Here is an 18,037-nt window from a genome sequence, read left to right as displayed (position 1 = left end):
CAGTTTCCAATCCGTAGCAAAGAAACAAGTGTCCTGCTCAGAGCTGTTGTGAATGTGTCAATAGAGATTACAGAGTACTTTATAAAAGTTTTATATAAATGATGAACACTAAGTACCAGCAGTACTATCTTCCTATAAATATTATGATGTCCTTTATAAGCTGAGATTTCATTTAGTTTGTTCAGTTTCTAAATGATAAAAAGTGTACTGTGTTAGAAGCACAGGAAACTCCTTATAGCAGTGGTAGCTAAACTTGGCCCTCCAGCTGTTTTGGGACTACAGTTCCCACCATCCCTGACCACTGGTCCTGTTAGCTAGGGATGATGGGAGTTGTAGTCCAAAAACAGCTAGAGGGCCAAGTTTGGCCACCACTGCCTTATAGTGTTGTACACTGTAGATATGTTGCATAAATACCACACCAGGAGGTTACAGTTTGTGGTTACTCCAAAGACAGCTTAAGCATAAGCCTTGGTTCAGATGACATGCTAAGCCATGATGGAGCTTGTTCCTCCGCATTCTGGCAGTGGAGGGACTCCCTCTACCACCAATGTCTGGCGTGCCAAGGTACCTTGTGGCTTATTCCTCCCTCGGTTTGAGGGCCAGAGCATAATGCCACCTTCACCCAATGGTACATTACCAGTGAAACCTCAGGAGCAGTGGTGGTTTCACCTCTGATATACCACTGGGTGAAGGCACCATTACACTCTGGCCCTCAAACTGGTCCTGGGTGATGTATCAATACGTCACCCAGACCAACCACATACATACTTCCTAGGGACAGTTTCTTGACAAAAATTATTCATTTATTCATTATGCTATGGATTTATTTCTCTTTTTCCAACAATACTTTTTTATACAAGTCTTTGTCAATGGAAAATGTAGTAGTGGCAAATTTTCTGCTGCACAACACTGTTGCATTTGCAAGCTGAAAGTGCCAACACACAAGTATAAAAAAGGCTTTTTTGTAAAAAAAATAAAATTGAATTTTTTGTTCCCCCCCCCAAAAAAACCAGTTTGCCTATGTATTTGCTTTATATACATCATTTACTTTTTATAAAATAACAAATTATTATTATTTTCATTCATTTTTGGTGGTAGAGTATCCAAAGGGATGTGTACAAGCTGCGCACACAGACTTAACATCTCAATGAAGCTGGAAGCTATGTAACACTAGTATTAGAACTGGCTTTCTACAGCCTACAAACTCAGTACAGAAATGATTGTTGAACAGCCTTACATAAGATTACCTGCATTAAGTGCAGACCAACCAATCACACTCATCTGAACAGTCTTACAAAGAATTAAGCAGAGGTGACTAGTGATCTTCTCTTTCACTACTCAGGTTACTGCTACTTATTTTTCCTTCTCTACCACCAAAGTTCCCACATAAAATTGTGTGTAATGGAAAAAATCCTAAAGAGATTTTTCTGTTTCAAGCAATGTCTGACATAGGAAAATTGGGCAGTTTCAAAGTTTTAATTAACTTTTTCAGATGACTAGCTCTAAGAGTCAAATACAGTGGTACCTCAGGTTACATACGCTTCAGGTTACAGACTCCGCTAACCCAGAAATATTACCTCGGGTTAAGAACTTTGCTTCAGGATGAGAACAGAAATCATGCTCTGGCGGCGCAGCAGCAACAGGAGGCCCCATTAGCTAAAGTGGTGCTTCAGGTTAAGAACAGTTTCAGGTTAAGTACAGACCTCTGGAACGAATTAAGTACTTAACCCGAGGTACCACTGTATGAAGATGATGTAGTTTTTTTTAAGTAAGTTAAAATTAGTAGAAGTTTCCTGTGCCTTAATTTTTCGCCAAATTGTAATCAATATAAGGAAGTACCTTATATAATTTGAGCATTTACTCAAATTTAACGCTCACCTTTTTTTGCCAAATAACATTGCGAAAATTAAAGTGTGCATTAGATTCAATAGCACATTTACATTCGCCAGCAAATACTTTTTGGTTTCAAGGTTCTGAAAATTGAGGTGTACATTAGATTCGATGGCACATTAAAGTAAATATGGTATATACAGTGGAATCTCGGTTCTCAAACGACTTCATTGACGAACAATTCAGAACCTGAACATCGACAAGTGAATGCTTTCGTTGAAGGCTTCCAAGGCACGTTTATCCATTTTTTCAATGGATTTTGCTGACCATCCCTTGATTTTCGGTTTTCAAATGTTTTGGAAGTTGAACAGTTCCACTGTACTACAGAGTTTCCATTTGGGGGAATATTTATAACTGTTATAGTAAAAATAATTTCCAACTAAAGTTTTGGATTTGTTTAAATATAAATTTCAAATAAGATTGTGTATTTTCAGTTACAATGTTTTTGGAAAATTTATTTTTTTGATATATTTATATAGCACATAAAATCAGAATTTCTTTTTAGTTATGCTTACTAAATATATGAATGGGTAATTAACAAAATTATTATACCATGTACAATCATACCTCGAGTTGAATGTGCTTTGGGTTGAGCACGTTCAAGTTGCGCTCCGCGACAACCCGGAAGTAACGGAGCGTGTTACTTCCGGATTTCGCCGCTCGCGCATGCGCAGATGCTCAAAATGACGTCATGCGCATGCATGGAAGCAGCGAAACGTGACCCGCGCATGCGCCTTGCGTTCTGTTTGGGATGCGAACGGAGCTCTGGAACGGATCCCGTTAGCATCCCGAGGTACCACTGTACTGTATAAATATGCTAAATCAGACTCTAATATATTTAGAACGCCAGAATTTTTTCCAAAAAAACCAGAACAGTGTTACCAAGATCAATTCTGGAATTGCATCAGCAAGGGCAGAAAAACATCTGTGTGAAAGTTGCATACAAGATAAATATCACATAAATGGGTTTGGAATCCCTATATATGACCTTTTGTTTCCAAAGCAAGGTATAACTATGAAACATTTCTGGACATCTGTAGTTAAAACCGCAGTCCAAAAACATTATCAATATAATATATCTAAGATCCATTAGAATATATAGCACAGTATATTTTCCTTTTAAGATGCTTTGTTGGATCTTTGGGAACCAGAAATGAGTAGAATTCAAAAATGAGAAAGGAAGGAGGTGCTTGGACCTCACATTTGTAGTGCCATATAGATAGTAAAATTATAGCAAAAGTACACAGAATTGTTCTTTTGAATCATGGAATCATAAAACTGTGGAGCTAGAAGGAATCCCGAGGGTCATCTAGTCTAACCCCTGCAATGCAGGAATTTCAACTACAACATTTGTGGCAGATGGTCATCCAACCACGGCTTAAAAACATTCAAGGAAAGAAAGTCCACCACCTCCCAAGGGAATCTGTTCCACTGTAAAACAGCTCTGTCACAAAGCTCTTTCTGATGTTTAGTCAGAATCTCCTTTCTGGTAACTTGAATCCATTAGCTCGAGTACTACCCTATGGAGCAGGAGAAAACAAGCTTGCTCCATCTTCCATGAGATAACCCTATAGATATTTGAAGGTGGCTATCAGGTCTCCTCTTAGGCTCCTCCTTTTCAGGTTCCTGGAACTCCCACAGCTCTCGCTCATAAGGCTTGGTTTCCAAACCCTGGACCATCTTGGTTACCCTCTTCTACAAATGTTCCAGCTTGCCAATATACTACTTAAATTTTGGTGCCCAGAACTGGACACAGTATTCCAGGTGTGGTCCGACCAGGGCAGAATAGAGTGATCTATTACTTCCCTTGTCCTGGACATTATACTTCTGTTGGTAAGCCTATAATAGCCATTTGCTTTTTTTCTGCTGCATCACACTATTGACACATGTTAAGCTTGTTGTCTACTAAGACCCCTAGATCCTTTTCACATATGCTACTGGTAAGCCATATGTCCATTTGATATTTGTGTTATCTGATTATTCCTACCTAACTTTAGAACCTTATATTGGTCCCTAGTGAATTTCATTCTGTTAGTCTGGGCCCAGTTCTCCAATTTGATAAGGTGATCCTGAATCCTGATTCTGTCTTCTGTGGCATTAGCTATGCTTCCCAGTTTGGTGTCATCTGCAAATCTGACGAGAATCCTCTCAATTCCTTTGTCCAAATAGTTTATAAAGACGCTGAACAATGGGCTTAGGACACTAATTTGCTTCTGGACACTTATACAAGCCATGGTTTTAGCATCCTGCTATAAATGAATATTGATGGATTATAATGAATATTACTAGTAAAAAGATTGCAGATTCGAACAGATTCTCTGCAACAGATTAATCAGTAATTTGATTGCACATAAGCTAGTCCACTGATGAATACTATGTTTCACATTTCCTGCTTGAGAGCAGTCCCATTTTAGGGGTTAAGTGTGGGATGTTGTACCACTGAAATCTGACTTTAAGTGTACATGGCATAGTTTAACACACCTGGTATCTGCACCTAAGCAAGTTCAACATATTTCTAAATCCTAGCACTTGTTGCTTAGGCTGCAATCTTAACCCTACTTACCTGAGAGTAAATCCCATTAAATTCAATAGGAATTACTTCTGAATAGGTATGATTAGGGTTGTGCTGCTAGTCAGGATTCTTGCATATTAATATTTATTCTTCATGTGCAATCACTTTCTTTAAATAGAAATAGACCTGAATTTTATGCAGACAAATGTCCAAAGTGAAATATCCCATTTTATTCTTCAATGAACTGTTCTGCAGACAATTTGAATTTTGTCATTTTCTTATTATAAACCCTGCATGTCTTAGGAACAATGTACGTGCCCTCGTATAACCTCTCCAGAGTGCAAAAGGTAACTTAATTATGAAGCTCTACAAAATATTTGTAGAACGAGGTGGAAGATAATGAATCCCATCTAACTTCAGAAAGCGAGGCATTTCCCCCAGACACTAACTGTTTACAATTAGAAGCAAAACTGGTTTTAAATCTCTACAGACTGCAACTCCCAGGGCTTCTTTCTTACTCTGGAGCAGGCTCCTTGAAGACTGCTAGAAAGCCAGCTTTTCTGCAAAGCCATAATTCAAGTAACTGGTTCCATTCAGAGAAATTTGTTGTAATGAGTTTTTATTTAAAATATTTAGAACCTGGAACGTAATATAAATATCAATTACTACATGCCCAAGACAAACTACAGATGGGCATACTGATTTACGTGGCTAGCTACTGTGACCCAATTACATTTTGCCTATTCCACACAACAACTATATTATTCACTAAATCTATATCCAACTTTTCCTCCAAGAATCTCAAGGCAGGGTAGATGGTTTCTATAGTTTCATGTTATCCTCACAACAACTCTGTGAGGTAGATTGGTCTTCAGTTATAGTGACTGGTCTAAAATGCTTTATGGCTTAGCAGGGATTTGAACCTGGATCTTCTCAAACCTAGTCCAACAATCACCCCACCCCACAGTGTCTCAATACACTGTTGAAGACAACTAATTAAGAAGTCACACCAAATCTCATTTTCAGGGGAATGATGAAACAGTGAGACAAATTTCAAAATTGTAATATGCGTCTGCTAGATTTGATTCCTCATCTGATTAGTTGGGCCTTTCTAATTTTTTATGCTAAGATTATAGTCTTACAGATAATGTACTTATAATAAAATCATTCTGCAATTAATTGGATCTTCAAGTAATTCTATTTAAAATAAACAATGACTCTGATCCCCAGTGTGCCTTGAGGTGACCCACAAGACCACGACAAAAAATAGAGAAAAAAGTTAGGCATCTTCCAGACCAAACAATGATACACCCTGAATCACTCTCAACTCCTTCTGCATTCTGATGCAGGATGGGGTGAAGAGTGGAGCGAGCCATTGGTAAGAGTCTTCCAAACAGAAGACATTTTGAAAGTATCAGTCAGGAACAGCAGCACTCCAAGTGACAAAGTTCTCAGTAACAGAGCATGTGGCAACCTAAATGGCCTCGGCCCAGTATACCTGAAGGAGCATCTCCACCCCCATCCCTTAGTCTGGACAATGAGGTTCTCCTTTGAGGGTCTTCTGCTAGCTCCCTCACTGCAAGAAGCGAAGTTACAGGGAACCAGGCAGAGGGCCTTCTCGGTAGTGGTACCCTCCCGGTGGAATGCCCTCCCTTCAGATGTCAAGGAGATAAAGAATTACACAACTTAAATAAACAATATTCCTTTTTTAAAAAGACTTACACAACTTTTAGAAGACACCTGAAGGCATTCCTGTATCAGGGTTTTATTTGATGATGTTGCTTTTATGATGTTTTTAGATATTCTGTAAATATTATTATTATTAGTTAGAGTAAATATATGCATGGTTTTTTCCTCCATAAAGCAGAGAGGAACTGTCTGTGAGGCAAACCAGCAGGTTAGATCCAGTTCTGGACACAGGAAGGGTGCTCCTATCATCCACTGACTGAAGAAGGGGTGGGTAAGAACTTTTTGCCAATTCCCCATTCAAATATATTCAAGAGGGTTGGAGATCCCTCTGCAACAGTTGAAAGGGCACTGCAGGCAGGAAAGGAGAACTAGCAAAAATCCCTTCTCCCATTACGAAAGTCTCTGTGGGACCAAAATTCCTTCCATTCATAGAAAGCAAGCCTCTGTGAGCAGAAAGTCACTACTGGGTTTGCCCGGCATTGTTAGAATATTTCAGTAAAGTGAAGGCATAACTTAATGAGCAGCAGACTTGTAGTTAAAAAAAAATTATAGAGCAAGTTTGATTCAAGTGGATAATATTGATACTCCTGCTTTTTTTTTTAACATATGGATAACTAAAGAGAGCATGCAATGTGATGGTATTCATCATAGATTGTTTGACAAAGTGAATATTTCAACATGTCAAAATTTAAATGTGCAATCCTAACCCCCAGATACACCAGGTGGGAGAGATTGGGATGAGACATAACTCTCCACTTGCTGACTGCACACTTTGGCCAGTGCACATTACTTACTCTGGCATATCTACTAACTCTGGCAAAGGGAGAGCCCTATTGAGGCAAAATAAGCTACCAGAATTAAAGGACAAAATAGTGTATGTTAAGGGTGCGGATGGATGTCTTGAACAGAGAGATAAAAAAGTTACATGGTGCCCTAATTTCATTCATTCATTTGTCCCATGCACAGAATTTGCTTTAATTTATACCACCAAAAATGCAACTGTAATTACTAGAGGCAAGGAAAGGTCAGAAAATGAAGGTTTATACTGGACACCCAAACTCTGGTTGTGCCACCATGGCCAGCAGCAGTTAGGGTGCAATTCAACTTACATAATATATACCGTATTTTTCGCTCTATAAGACGCACCAGACCACTAGACGCACCTAGTTTTTGGAGGAGGAAAACAAGAAAAAAAATATTCTGAATTTCAGAAGCCAGAACAGCAAGAGGGATCACTGCACAGTGAAAGCAGCAATCCCTCTTGCTGTTCTGGCTTCTGGGATAGCTGCGCAGCCTGCATTCGCTCCATAAGACGCACACACATTTCCCCTTACTTTTTAGGACGGAAAAAGTGAGTCTTATAGAGCAAAAAATACGGTACATCAGCGTGTCTGTTTCCTGGAAATCCTTGCATATATGCCTAGTTAGGATTGCTCAGTAAGTGTACCAACTATGCATTCTCTGGGCATTCCACTCCCCATTGGATTTGTTTGCAGAACAACTGAAAACTGTTCATGCAATTAATACAAATTAGCTTTATATCCAAATTTCAGGAATAAAAATAAAAGCTCAAAATTAAGAAGTCAAACTAATTCCTTTTGCAGAATTATGTAACATGGAATTTAATACATGACTATTTCAAAGGGTATCATATTTACATATTTGAGATGTTAGCTACTATTTCAACTAACAGATTAAACTATTCCATTTGAAGTGTAAGCTATGTATGATTAATAAGCATTAGAAATAAAATCTTCAGCATTTTATTGGTTTATTAATATTCTACTTTAAGATGAACAAAACTATGGCTTACCAGCAAAAATGTAATGTTTGTCTCAAACATTGTTGTGTGAAATGTTTCAGTGGTGCAGGAAGGTAGGATGTATGTTTTAAAGTAAACTTACATCCTAACTTCCTGCACCACTGAAACATTTCACACAACTGAAACATTCTGTAGTATTAAGTTTCAGTTAATTCTAAAGTAGACACCTGCGTTCTGAAAACATGTGAATATATTAGAAACTAGAAAGTTACAGGCTTTATAACAAATGTTTATATACAAACTTTTATAACAAATGCATGTATATCAAGTAGTACATGGCAGGAATGTTGTCTGAGCATGATCCTACTCACACACTGGCCCTACTCACACAGTGAGTATTTTTGAAAATTGTGGAATCATGACTTCTTGATAAAATAAATTAGCAAGTACTTATTCAACGTAAGAGTGTAACTGGTAAAAAATCTGATCCTAACCAATTTCTGGAACTTGCATTGAATTTCTCAGTGCATATGCTGTTCTAACATTTTAAAAATGCAAAAGTATTAGTCTTTCCTAACATATTCATAAGATTCCTGCACAATGGAAATATATATCTAATATGTTTGCATTGTTAATACATCTTATCGGCTCTTAAACTAACAACTGACAGCAACAGCGCAATCCTATGCATGCTTATTCAAATTAGGTCCCATTGTACTCATTTGAGCTTCTGCCAAATAGTGCACTCAGGAACACAGCCTGACCTTGTTCTTACAGTTATAGGTGCTACTTATTTTGCTTAAATCGAATGCTACTTGAAACCCTGCATGTTTGTACACCAAGAAGTTACACTCCAAAATAATTATATGAAGCTTGTATTTATAATCTACCTAGCATACGTTAGGTCCCTAAAGCGTCCTACACATCTACAAGTGATTGGCCCTTACAACACCCCTGTAAGGTGGCCTATCATAATCACACACACCCCTCCTTTGCAAACGAGATGAGGTTGGTAAGGCGGCATTGATCTTAGGGACACCTAGCGAGTGAGTGGCTGAGGTGCGCTCTGGGTGGAAAAGATCCCAAAGCGCCGATCCCCCACACAGCTGCTACCCTGCACCCAAGGCACTCTTCAGCTACTCTTGTGGATCTTAGGGCGAGGCCGAAATTACTTATTGCGCCCGAAACAGCAGGGCAGATGGATGGTCGGCTTTCCCCTACCGGGCTTCGACTGAAGACTTTGCGGCTCTTTTGAAACTTTCGCTCCTAACCCCACGCCGGCCTTTCTCCCGCTCTCCTCACAACGTCCTCCTCCTACCCCGGCTTTCAGCCACAGGCCCCCTCCGCCGCCAATAGCGTAACAGCGGCACCTCTCGCGGCCTAAAGATGGCGGAAGCCGCGGCGGTCTTCCGGGTCGCCGGGGTTCCTTCCCTCCCGCACCCCCGCCTCCCCACCACCAATCGCCTCAAGGAGAAAAACTCACAAAGCAGCCGCTCACAGAGCCCCGTACGCGGGGCCCAAAAACCTAGAGCTCGCCTATCCCGGAAGCTGCTGCCTCACGAGCCGTCGCCACCATCCGCCATCTTCCCCACCAGCGACCGGAGGCGGTGCACATGAACGACGTCATCGCGCGCGCGCGTGTGAGGGGCCAGCCAAAGGGAGGGAGGAGAGCAAAGGCGCTGAGCATGCGCGTGCCTCTTCTGAATAAGTGACGACATCTTCTTGAGACGGGTTTCCGGCTGCTGTGGTGGAAAGGGAAGGGCTTACCATGGAAAGTAGGCCGGGGAGCCGGAGCGGCAGCTTAAACCCTTATTAGACTTCCCAAAAGGTCTCCAAATAGTGGTGATTCTTTGACTTTTAGAAGGATTATGTATGTGCTGATTATAGTCCAGAAGAGGAATGAGAAAAGGAGGGTTCCAGCCCCAGCCAGCATGGACAATGGCCAGGGATGGTGGAAGTTGGAGCCCAATGACACCTGACCGAGCACAGGCCCCCCTCCCTTGATGTCCTGGCAGGAAAAACCAAGATTGGGGGGTGCAGAGAGAAGAGAGAAAGCAAACATAAAGCGGTTTTTAAAGAGGAGAGGGTTGTATGGTGCAATAAAAAAAGCCTGCAAAGTAGTTTACGAAGAATGAATTAATGCGTTATCTCAATCATCGCAAGAAATCAAGATAATACCTCAATGGTTTTCTATCATCTCTAATGCAGTCAGTAGACTTAGGCAAGCCTAATAATTCCATAGGTTTGGGAGGTAAAAATACAAGATGGGAAGGAAGGCCAATTTGCACAATTTTCTGCAGCAGATAAAAACTAGGGGGTTAAGGATCCAATCCTAACCATAACAGGTAAAAAGGTAAAGGTAACCCTAACAAAACAGCTTAAAGGGCCATAGGTAGCCAGTGCAAATGGAGGTGAAGTATCAAGACCACACTGCTCATGGAAACTTGGTGTGTCTTGCCAATGGAGACAGGGCGGTGCAAGGTTGCCACATCCTAAGTCTCTTTGTATCCCTTATATATGCTCCAGTAACGAGCACAAATCTACACCAGCCCTTGGTTTGTCTTCTATTGCACTCAAAGTAAAACTACGCAATCCCTGCTTTCCATGGCAGTAAAAAGATGTGCTTCCTACTCTCAGTTGGTAATAGCTTCTGCACAAGACAATTTAAAAGCCTCAGCTTGGTATGGCTGGGAACTAATGCAGAGCTTTCCAAACTTTTCATGTTGGTGACACACTTTTTATACAAGCATCATTTTGTGACACAGTAATTCAGTTTTACTAGCAAACCGGAGGTTAAACTAACCCCTTATAAGAGATACGGAAACATACATTAATAATGAAATGTATAGGGACACACCTACACACTCCAGCTGGCACACTAATGTGTCACAACACACAATTTGGAAAGGGAACTAAGGGAATAGGAAGCATCTCCAAAAGGGCAAAAGAATCTGGCCACTAGAAGTGTGGTATAAAGTAGCTCTCATTCCCCAAATTTAGTTTAATATTTGCATTGGAATAGCCCAGAGGGTTTATTCCCCCCCCCCAACTTTTACTAAGAGATGTGGAAAAGGTAGAATCCAAGAAGTTTAGGATTTTATGTTTACAAATCATTATGCAGAACAATTGGGCAGCCCCCCCACAAAAAACCCACAACCTTAAATATTTCAGGCACAAGATAAAAAGCTTATGGAAGATGTTATGACTGGTGGTATTGCATGAGTAGTTTTCAAGCAAGATTCAACCGGGGGGTGGGGGGAATTCAATGTGATTCTCAGTGGATTGACATCTGACCGAATTTTACAAGGTTTTACGTCTTTTTAAAAAAAATCTTGACACTCCTTGACAAATTAAATGCTAGGTTTTTGGTACAAAAACAAGTGGTTTCATATATAAGCTTTTCCAATGTAATCATTCCACTGCTGCAGCTTGTGAGTGATGATTATTGGTTACTGTCTAGCAGAAAGAAAAATCTAATCAAGATGTATCAGATTGCTTCAACTTGTTTGCTTCTGTACACTGATATTTTTTACTAAATGCTGAGGTTATGACTCCTGACTTTTGCCTGTTTTATTCACTTGGTCAGGTTTAAGTAAAGAGACTAGTTCAGCAAACCTTTAACAGCTTATTGCTGTATTTTAATGTTTTAATGCTTGTAGGCTACTGTTATTGGGTGGCATATAAATGCTGTTAATAAATAACATTAGAAGTGATTCTGCAGGTGGAAGGAATGGAGTAAGCCGATTCATTCCTTAGTCACTGTTGCCAGCTGGATGAGGGACATCTTATCATTTATGACAGCTGACTGACGTATTGTAACATGCAATTTCTGTAGCATTAGTGCATTTCCGCCTAAGTGTAGGGCATGGATCATGTTTCTACCTTTATGAGCCCCATGGTTCTGCCAGCAGTTTCCTTTCACACTACAAAACTAAGAAGTGCTGCTTATGGTAGCTCATTCACCCAGTTTGACATTTCCAGTCACACTTCCCAAAACACAAAAGTATTATTTTTTTCTCTCTCCGACATACATACATTGTATGTGCAATTATTGTTTATAGCAACGTATGTATGCAATACATAACTTTACATCAATTTACCAACATACAGCAAAAATATTATATGCAGTTTAATAATCCAACAAATTCCTTCAGCTCCTTGTGTTCATCCACCCCTTGCAGAGTATTTCCTCAAGACAACAGGACTTTTGTATAAACAATGAGTGGATGAGAACATTCACAAATCACAGACCCCTCATTAGAAATACTATACTTTAATTCACAAACAATTGTACAAAATTATTGTTGAAAAGAAAAACTCAGGCTTTTGATCAAAAAACCACACAAATTTATCTATCCTGATTCTACTATTACAATTCTCAAAATATAATAGGAAAAGTTGCTCCTATCTTGGGTCACGTATGTTCATTCTGTCTGCCCCATAAACATTTTGTATATTCCCAGGAGGAAGACAAAGTTTGGAAACAAATATTAAACTAATCAAGGCAAACTTTTCAGAGTTCTGTGGCTCATGCCACATTAATCTTGCCAACTCTCTCAACATTCAACAAGTCCAAAGAGCTAAGAAACCCTTTTTAAAAGCATGTCATCACCCTACATCAGCTTCTCTTTTCTACTGAGAGATAGTCAGGACTGGTCCAAAGATGTATAGAAACAAATGAACATTCTTAGATTTCTCTTTTTCCATGTTCAGAGTTTGGAGGGTCTGGTTGTTCCTTCTAATACTGAAAACTTCGCTTGGTCTGAATGTCATCAAGAATCTGCTGCAACTCTTCATCTTCAAACCGACCCTCTAAGCTGAAAGACAGGAGCAAGCAATGGTTAAGTTTCTCTCTATTTTTTTTTAAGGGTTGATGCTCAAGCTTTCCTGAAAGGGAAAAACTATGAATAATGTATTAAGTTGCATGGTGAGAGGGAGTGTTAAGAGCACAGGGCTCATATCTGATTTGATTATGGTCCGGAGGATTGTCTCGGTGTAGCCAATGGCAGGTAAGATTTCTGCAAACGTGGGTTGTACTTTTGGGCATTATCCTACAAAGGTAAAGCTATAAATTACATTTAATAAAGAAATAAGAACAAGACATAGTAGCAGCAATTATTTAAAAAAGATAACGAGTTTTTAAAAGACAGTTGAGCTAAATAGGCAGCAGGCCACTTCTTCAAGCATCAGGGCTTCAAGAGATGCTTGATCATGGTCAAAATAATAGGCAGTCAGTTGAAAATATATTGACCAGTTAACTGGCTGGTATGCTAACCTTAAATCCAACTGTAGAAGAAGTGTGCATGCACACGAAAGCTCATACCTAGAACTAACTCAGTTGGTCTTTAAAGTGCTACTGGAAGGAATTTTTTTATTTTGTTCTGACTTTTTAGTTGTTCATGCTTTACAAACCCTTTGGAACATGAAGTGAATCCTTTCGCCTGGGGTGACTCACCTGGGAATTAAAGCTTTGGCCTCCTCAGCTGTCTCAGGACATAAATTAGCTAAACACGCCAATTCAAATTTATGGAGCTTCTTCTGGAGTAACAAACTGCAGGAACAAATAAAATAAACTATGTATGTAAAAAATGGAATACAGAAGAGAACAGAAGTTGCAGAAAAAACAGTACAGCTACTCAAAAAGGATTAGGGATTTATTTTTATCAGGCATAGGCAAACTTGGCCCTCCAGATGTTTTGGGACTACAACTCCCGTCATTCCTGATCACTGGTCCTGTTAGCTAGGGATGATGGGAGTTGTAGTCCCAAAACATCTGGAGGGCCAGGTTTGCCTATGCCTGGTATATATAGTCTATGAAAAGATCACACAAAACTATCACAAAAATACTAAAAGTAAATACATGGCTTTATATTGTAACATGCTTCAAAGAAAAAGTAACAGTAGCTTACTATTTACTCCACCAAAATTAGTATTCCTAGATAGATCACTTTAACTGAAAGTTACTTCTTTAACAAATCTGGTTAGGATTTCAGAAGGATGGCATTCCCATCAACAAGAGGGAACCCACTAGATTTCCAAATGTTTCTGTCAATTCACACTGCTTTTAATAAATGTAAGTAAGTACCAACTCTACATCTATTTAGGCAGCAATTCTGTTCCCACATACCTTTGAGTAAGCCCCATTGAACTCAATGGGACTTACTTCTGAGGAAATATACAGAATTACATGGTTATTGTTCCAAAAGGCAAAGAAGAAACTGCTTGGACAAGTGTCAACCCATTGCCTATAACAACTTTGAAACATAGTGTTTATCTGAGTGCTTTGACATAAAATAATAATTTATTTGAAAAATTATTCACCTGCGGACACTAGCAATAGTCTCCCGGTTTTTGAAGCGGCTGAAGCGAGCAGTATAATTCAAGGTTTTCATGAATACTTCTGAGAGCTCCTGCTCATCTTCTGCACTCTCATTCTGCTGTTTCCGATGTTCAAGAAGCATGTGCACTTCTGAATTTAGAAGGGTTTCGGCAGTCTCAAATTCTATATGCAAAGATGGGTGAGGAAGAAACTGATAGTTCAAAAGGCACAGAGAAACACACCACCACTGGTAACACTTAAACATATGGTACACATATGGTGGTAGCACTTCAGGTGGTGGGTAGAGAATACTATTTTTGAATGATCTGACACATAAAACCCACTCACTCAATTGAGAAAACATATGAAAGAAAGATTCTAGATGAATCCTCTCTTTGCTGTACCTGTGGGAGCATTCAAACATGTAATTGAAGTGGTACCATTTATTCTACTACCCCATATTAAGATCCAGTTATACACAGATTATACCTCTTGATATAAAAACAATAATAATTATCTGGCCCATCCTGCCAAATTTACAAAAAGGAGATCATTCTCCAGCTCAATTATTTGTGCAATACAGTCACATGCTTCTCCAGAATACTTCAACACACATGTAAATGTGAAAATATTTCCAAAGTACTAGTACATATAAAACTTGAATCTTAAAAAAGGGCCTCAGATTGCTTTGGAACACAGAAGGCATCCTATGCTGCTTTGAAAGACAAAAAGCAAACAAAACAAACAAACATACTGTTTTGTTGCTTGCTCAAGGCAGCTGTTCTGAAACCAACAATCAAAGTTAACTGCATGGCATGGACCCCAGAAACAGAGCCATATATTTATCTACAGTTTATATAACAATTGTATATGTAGCATACAGCAGAATACTAAACAGCCTCCCATCCAGGGAAGGGCCAGAGATGCTCAACTTCAAAACTGCTGCACCACTTGCCTCGGATAACAGGAACGGAGAGAAGACTCACATTAAACGCACATTCGCACCGTGCATTTAAAACCAGTATGGTGCCACGTTAAGCAGACAGGGCTTCCAGCAAACAATTCTGGGAGCTGTAGTTTTTGTAAGGGCGCCGAGACCCTTATTCCCCCCCCCCCCATCCAGAGCCAGCATTTCCAAAGTTCCCTGTGAAGAACTGTTGGTTAAAATCACTCCGAAAGCGTAGCTCCGTGAGGCGAAATAGGGGTGTCTCCTAACCAGTCTAATTACCCTTAACAAACCACAGCTCAGCGAATTATTTGGCGGCGGGGAACCATTATTATTATTATTATTATTATTAAAGCGGTACCATGTCGCTTTCAACGTATGGTGCGAGTGAGGGAGGCTAGCGATACACGAGCGCTTTTTACAGCCAAGAATGAGGACTGTTGCTCCCCTCCAGGCAAGGCTCCTGCTGCCTCTTTGCTCCCTCCCAAGCCGAGCTCTCCTCCGGGACAAGGCCGGGAGCACCTCGCGTCTCCTGCGCCCCCAGCCGCTCACCCAGCCGCTCACCCTTGGGAAATAAGAGCTGAGAAGCATCCTCCTCCACATCCACAGCATCGGCGCCTCCGGCCGCCATCGCCTCAGCCAGCCCCGGAAACCCGAAGCGCTCGGCCGGCCGGAAATGGAAGGAAGGAGGCCTGAGCAGGTGCCCGCGACGCCGCCCTCTGGCGGGGAAAGAGCCGGCCCCGATGCCGCCTCGGCTTGTGCTGAAGGAAAGAGAAAGGGGGGAAAGTGTGTCGAGCTCTATTGAACACGGTGTGCTCTCTCTCCGGAGCAGCTTCGCGGAGGAGAGCGATAGGGTCGCAAGGCCTCAAAGCGCCCGCTCGCGCCGTTGTCCTGGACCCCCTTACTCCGAAGTAAATGCCATCACGTTCAGAACGGCTTACTCCCCAGCAAGTGTGTTCAGGATTGCGACGCGTGAATCTAGTGGGGTTTACACGGCTCCCGCGATTGTTAGCAAGATCCTGTCAGTAAATGAATCCAGACCCGACAGACAACGCCCGATCGCCCACCCTCATAATTATTATTTTTAAAAACTGTATATATTTAGTGCTCCTCACAAGGGAAGCAGGTTTCTAGGCCAGGAAGCAACGCAGAGCTGAAACCCCGCTGAAGCGTCTGGAGTACCCAAAGTCTGCAGGCTAGGAAATGGGGCAGCCCCCCCAAAGGCGCTTAAAACCGCGACGGGTAATAAGCAGCCCTCGAGGTATCGGACTGCACTCCCCTCAAGCGCAGCCGCCATGGCCGATAGTCAGGGGTTAGAGTCCTGCAATATGGGGCGTGTTGTGTGCTCACGGCCCCCATCCCTCCTCAAAACTACCTAGCTGGCAGGGAGCCGGTTCAGAACCCGCAGGTAGGCCAGGAGGATGGCAAGAGGGAGAATGTGGCATTGGAAGGGTCCCTGTTTGTTGTGGGTCCCCCCTGTCTGCTTCAAGCTCACCTTCCTTCGTTTGCAACTGATTCGCTTAGGGCGCATACGGGCGAAGGGGTTCTCCCCTCAATACTTCTAGGCCAGCAAGCAGAGCTGCGTGAACCACAGGCCCTGGTGCATCCAAGTGACAGTCAAGACCCAAACCTTGCCCTAACCAATTGTTTCTCCTTCTCTAACTACGCCACTGGAACTGAGCAGTACCACTGCTGCTAAAGTGACTGCAGAGAAGGGAAAGCCCTGCCCTAACCCAACTGCCTTTTGCAGCCAAGGCACCCATTAGACGTCAAATATTGATCTGCAATTTTCATGCTGTCCAGGTGAAAAATGGACAAGTGGCAAACACATTTCACTCTCTGCATTACCCATTGATAAGAGAGAAAAAAACCCAAGTGAGCATGCACCTCATTGAGCAGAAACTTATTCACGTTGTTAATATAACCCTAAGGAGTTTAACTCACAATTCCCTCTGAATGGGAGTGGAAGGAGTCACTAATAGGTAAAAAGGTAAAGGTAAAGGTAAAGGCAACAATAGGTAGGGTTACCAGGACACTCCAAAAGTTGTTGAGCTTTTTTTAAAAAACGAAAGCACCTATTTGCCTAAGATCCAGTACAAAGTGCCAAGTGCCACCTTTTGGTAATTCCCCCCCAGATGTCAATTCTTCCATTTAAATCCCACTCCTAACGAACCATATCTGCTGAGAAGTGCCACTGATTTCATTGGGGCTTACTCCCAGGTAAGTGGGTTAGGATTGCAGCCTTTGAGCAAGTGTGCACCTGTAATAACATTGAGTTCAGGAAAGCATGATGCATTACAATTTCCAAGAGCATGCATATTTATATGATTACTTAAACAAGCAAAGGGTCGGGAAGTAATTCTGACAATCCTAAACATTTTTACTCAGAAGTAACTCCCAATGTGTTCAGTGGGACTCAATCCTTAGGATGTTTAGGTTTGCATTATGAGTACCCTATTGTTCCAGCCCTACTTGGAAATAAGCCCACTTTAAAAACCAGTGGAACTAACTTCTGAGTAAACATATATAGAATAGGTCTGTTGGTCAAATGTGCATTAAAATAGTATCATCAATAGCCCTGTGCACTGGATATTGTGTCTCATGCACGCAATGTGCTCGAGAGGTTTAAATTCAGCTATCAATTGATACAAGCCAGAATTCACATTTTATTTATGTGAATTCACAAATGTTCTCTGTTATCCAAGAGTCACACATAAATGAGGAGTCTTTCTGCAATAGCCATGACCACCCCAGCAATAACCAGGCTCAAATTCTGCATGGTAACTCTGAGGCACTGAAGCCAATGGGTCATTCGCATTGTGAACAATAGATATTAGATATTAGATAATACTGTATTTTGTCTCTTGCTGGCTTATCCAGGTCTGTGTTTGAAGCAAAAGTAACGTAAATCACAGGTCC

General features: G+C 41.0%; 2 protein-coding genes across 3 annotated transcripts in view; both read right to left on the bottom strand.

The window, feature by feature from the left end:
• The window catches only part of WDR33 (WD repeat domain 33), a 56,292-nt gene extending 46,798 nt beyond the window's left edge, over positions 1 to 9,494 (bottom strand). For both annotated transcript variants that reach the window (XM_081864050.1, XM_081864051.1), the window contains exon 1: positions 9,337 to 9,494. The gene's annotated coding sequence lies outside the window, so the exon portion shown is untranslated. The remainder of the gene's footprint in view (positions 1 to 9,336) is intronic.
• Positions 9,495 to 12,110: 2,616 nt separating this feature from the next.
• On the bottom strand, positions 12,111 to 16,175 carry POLR2D (RNA polymerase II subunit D). Its single transcript, XM_081861734.1, has 4 exons — positions 15,683 to 16,175; positions 14,175 to 14,355; positions 13,309 to 13,404; positions 12,111 to 12,670 (listed from the first exon to the last, which is right to left on the bottom strand). Exons 1-4 carry the CDS (start codon positions 15,747 to 15,749, stop codon positions 12,592 to 12,594), a joined length of 423 nt encoding a protein of 140 aa, XP_081717860.1. The 5' UTR covers positions 15,750 to 16,175; the 3' UTR covers positions 12,111 to 12,591.
• Between the last annotated feature and the right edge of the window lie 1,862 nt (positions 16,176 to 18,037).

This window comes from Podarcis erhardii (genome assembly GCF_964252035.2).
Source record: "Podarcis erhardii genome assembly, chromosome: 5".
Taxonomy (NCBI): domain Eukaryota; kingdom Metazoa; phylum Chordata; class Lepidosauria; order Squamata; family Lacertidae; genus Podarcis; species Podarcis erhardii.
Note: the sequence above shows the minus strand (reverse complement) of the source record. Positions and strands in the feature narration are given on the sequence as shown.

Excerpts from the sequence above, each read along its gene's own strand:
- POLR2D (XM_081861734.1), bottom strand. The coding sequence starts at position 15,749 with ATGGCGGCCGGAGGCGCCGATGCTGTGGATGTGGAGGAGGATGCTTCT. Across the intron at positions 13,405-14,174 it reads ACTATTGCTAGTGTCCGCAG|TTTGTTACTCCAGAAGAAGC; the intron begins GTGAATAATTTT and ends TTGTTCCTGCAG. Across the intron at positions 12,671-13,308 it reads GCCAAAGCTTTAATTCCCAG|CTTAGAGGGTCGGTTTGAAG; the intron begins GTGAGTCACCCC and ends CCTGTCTTTCAG.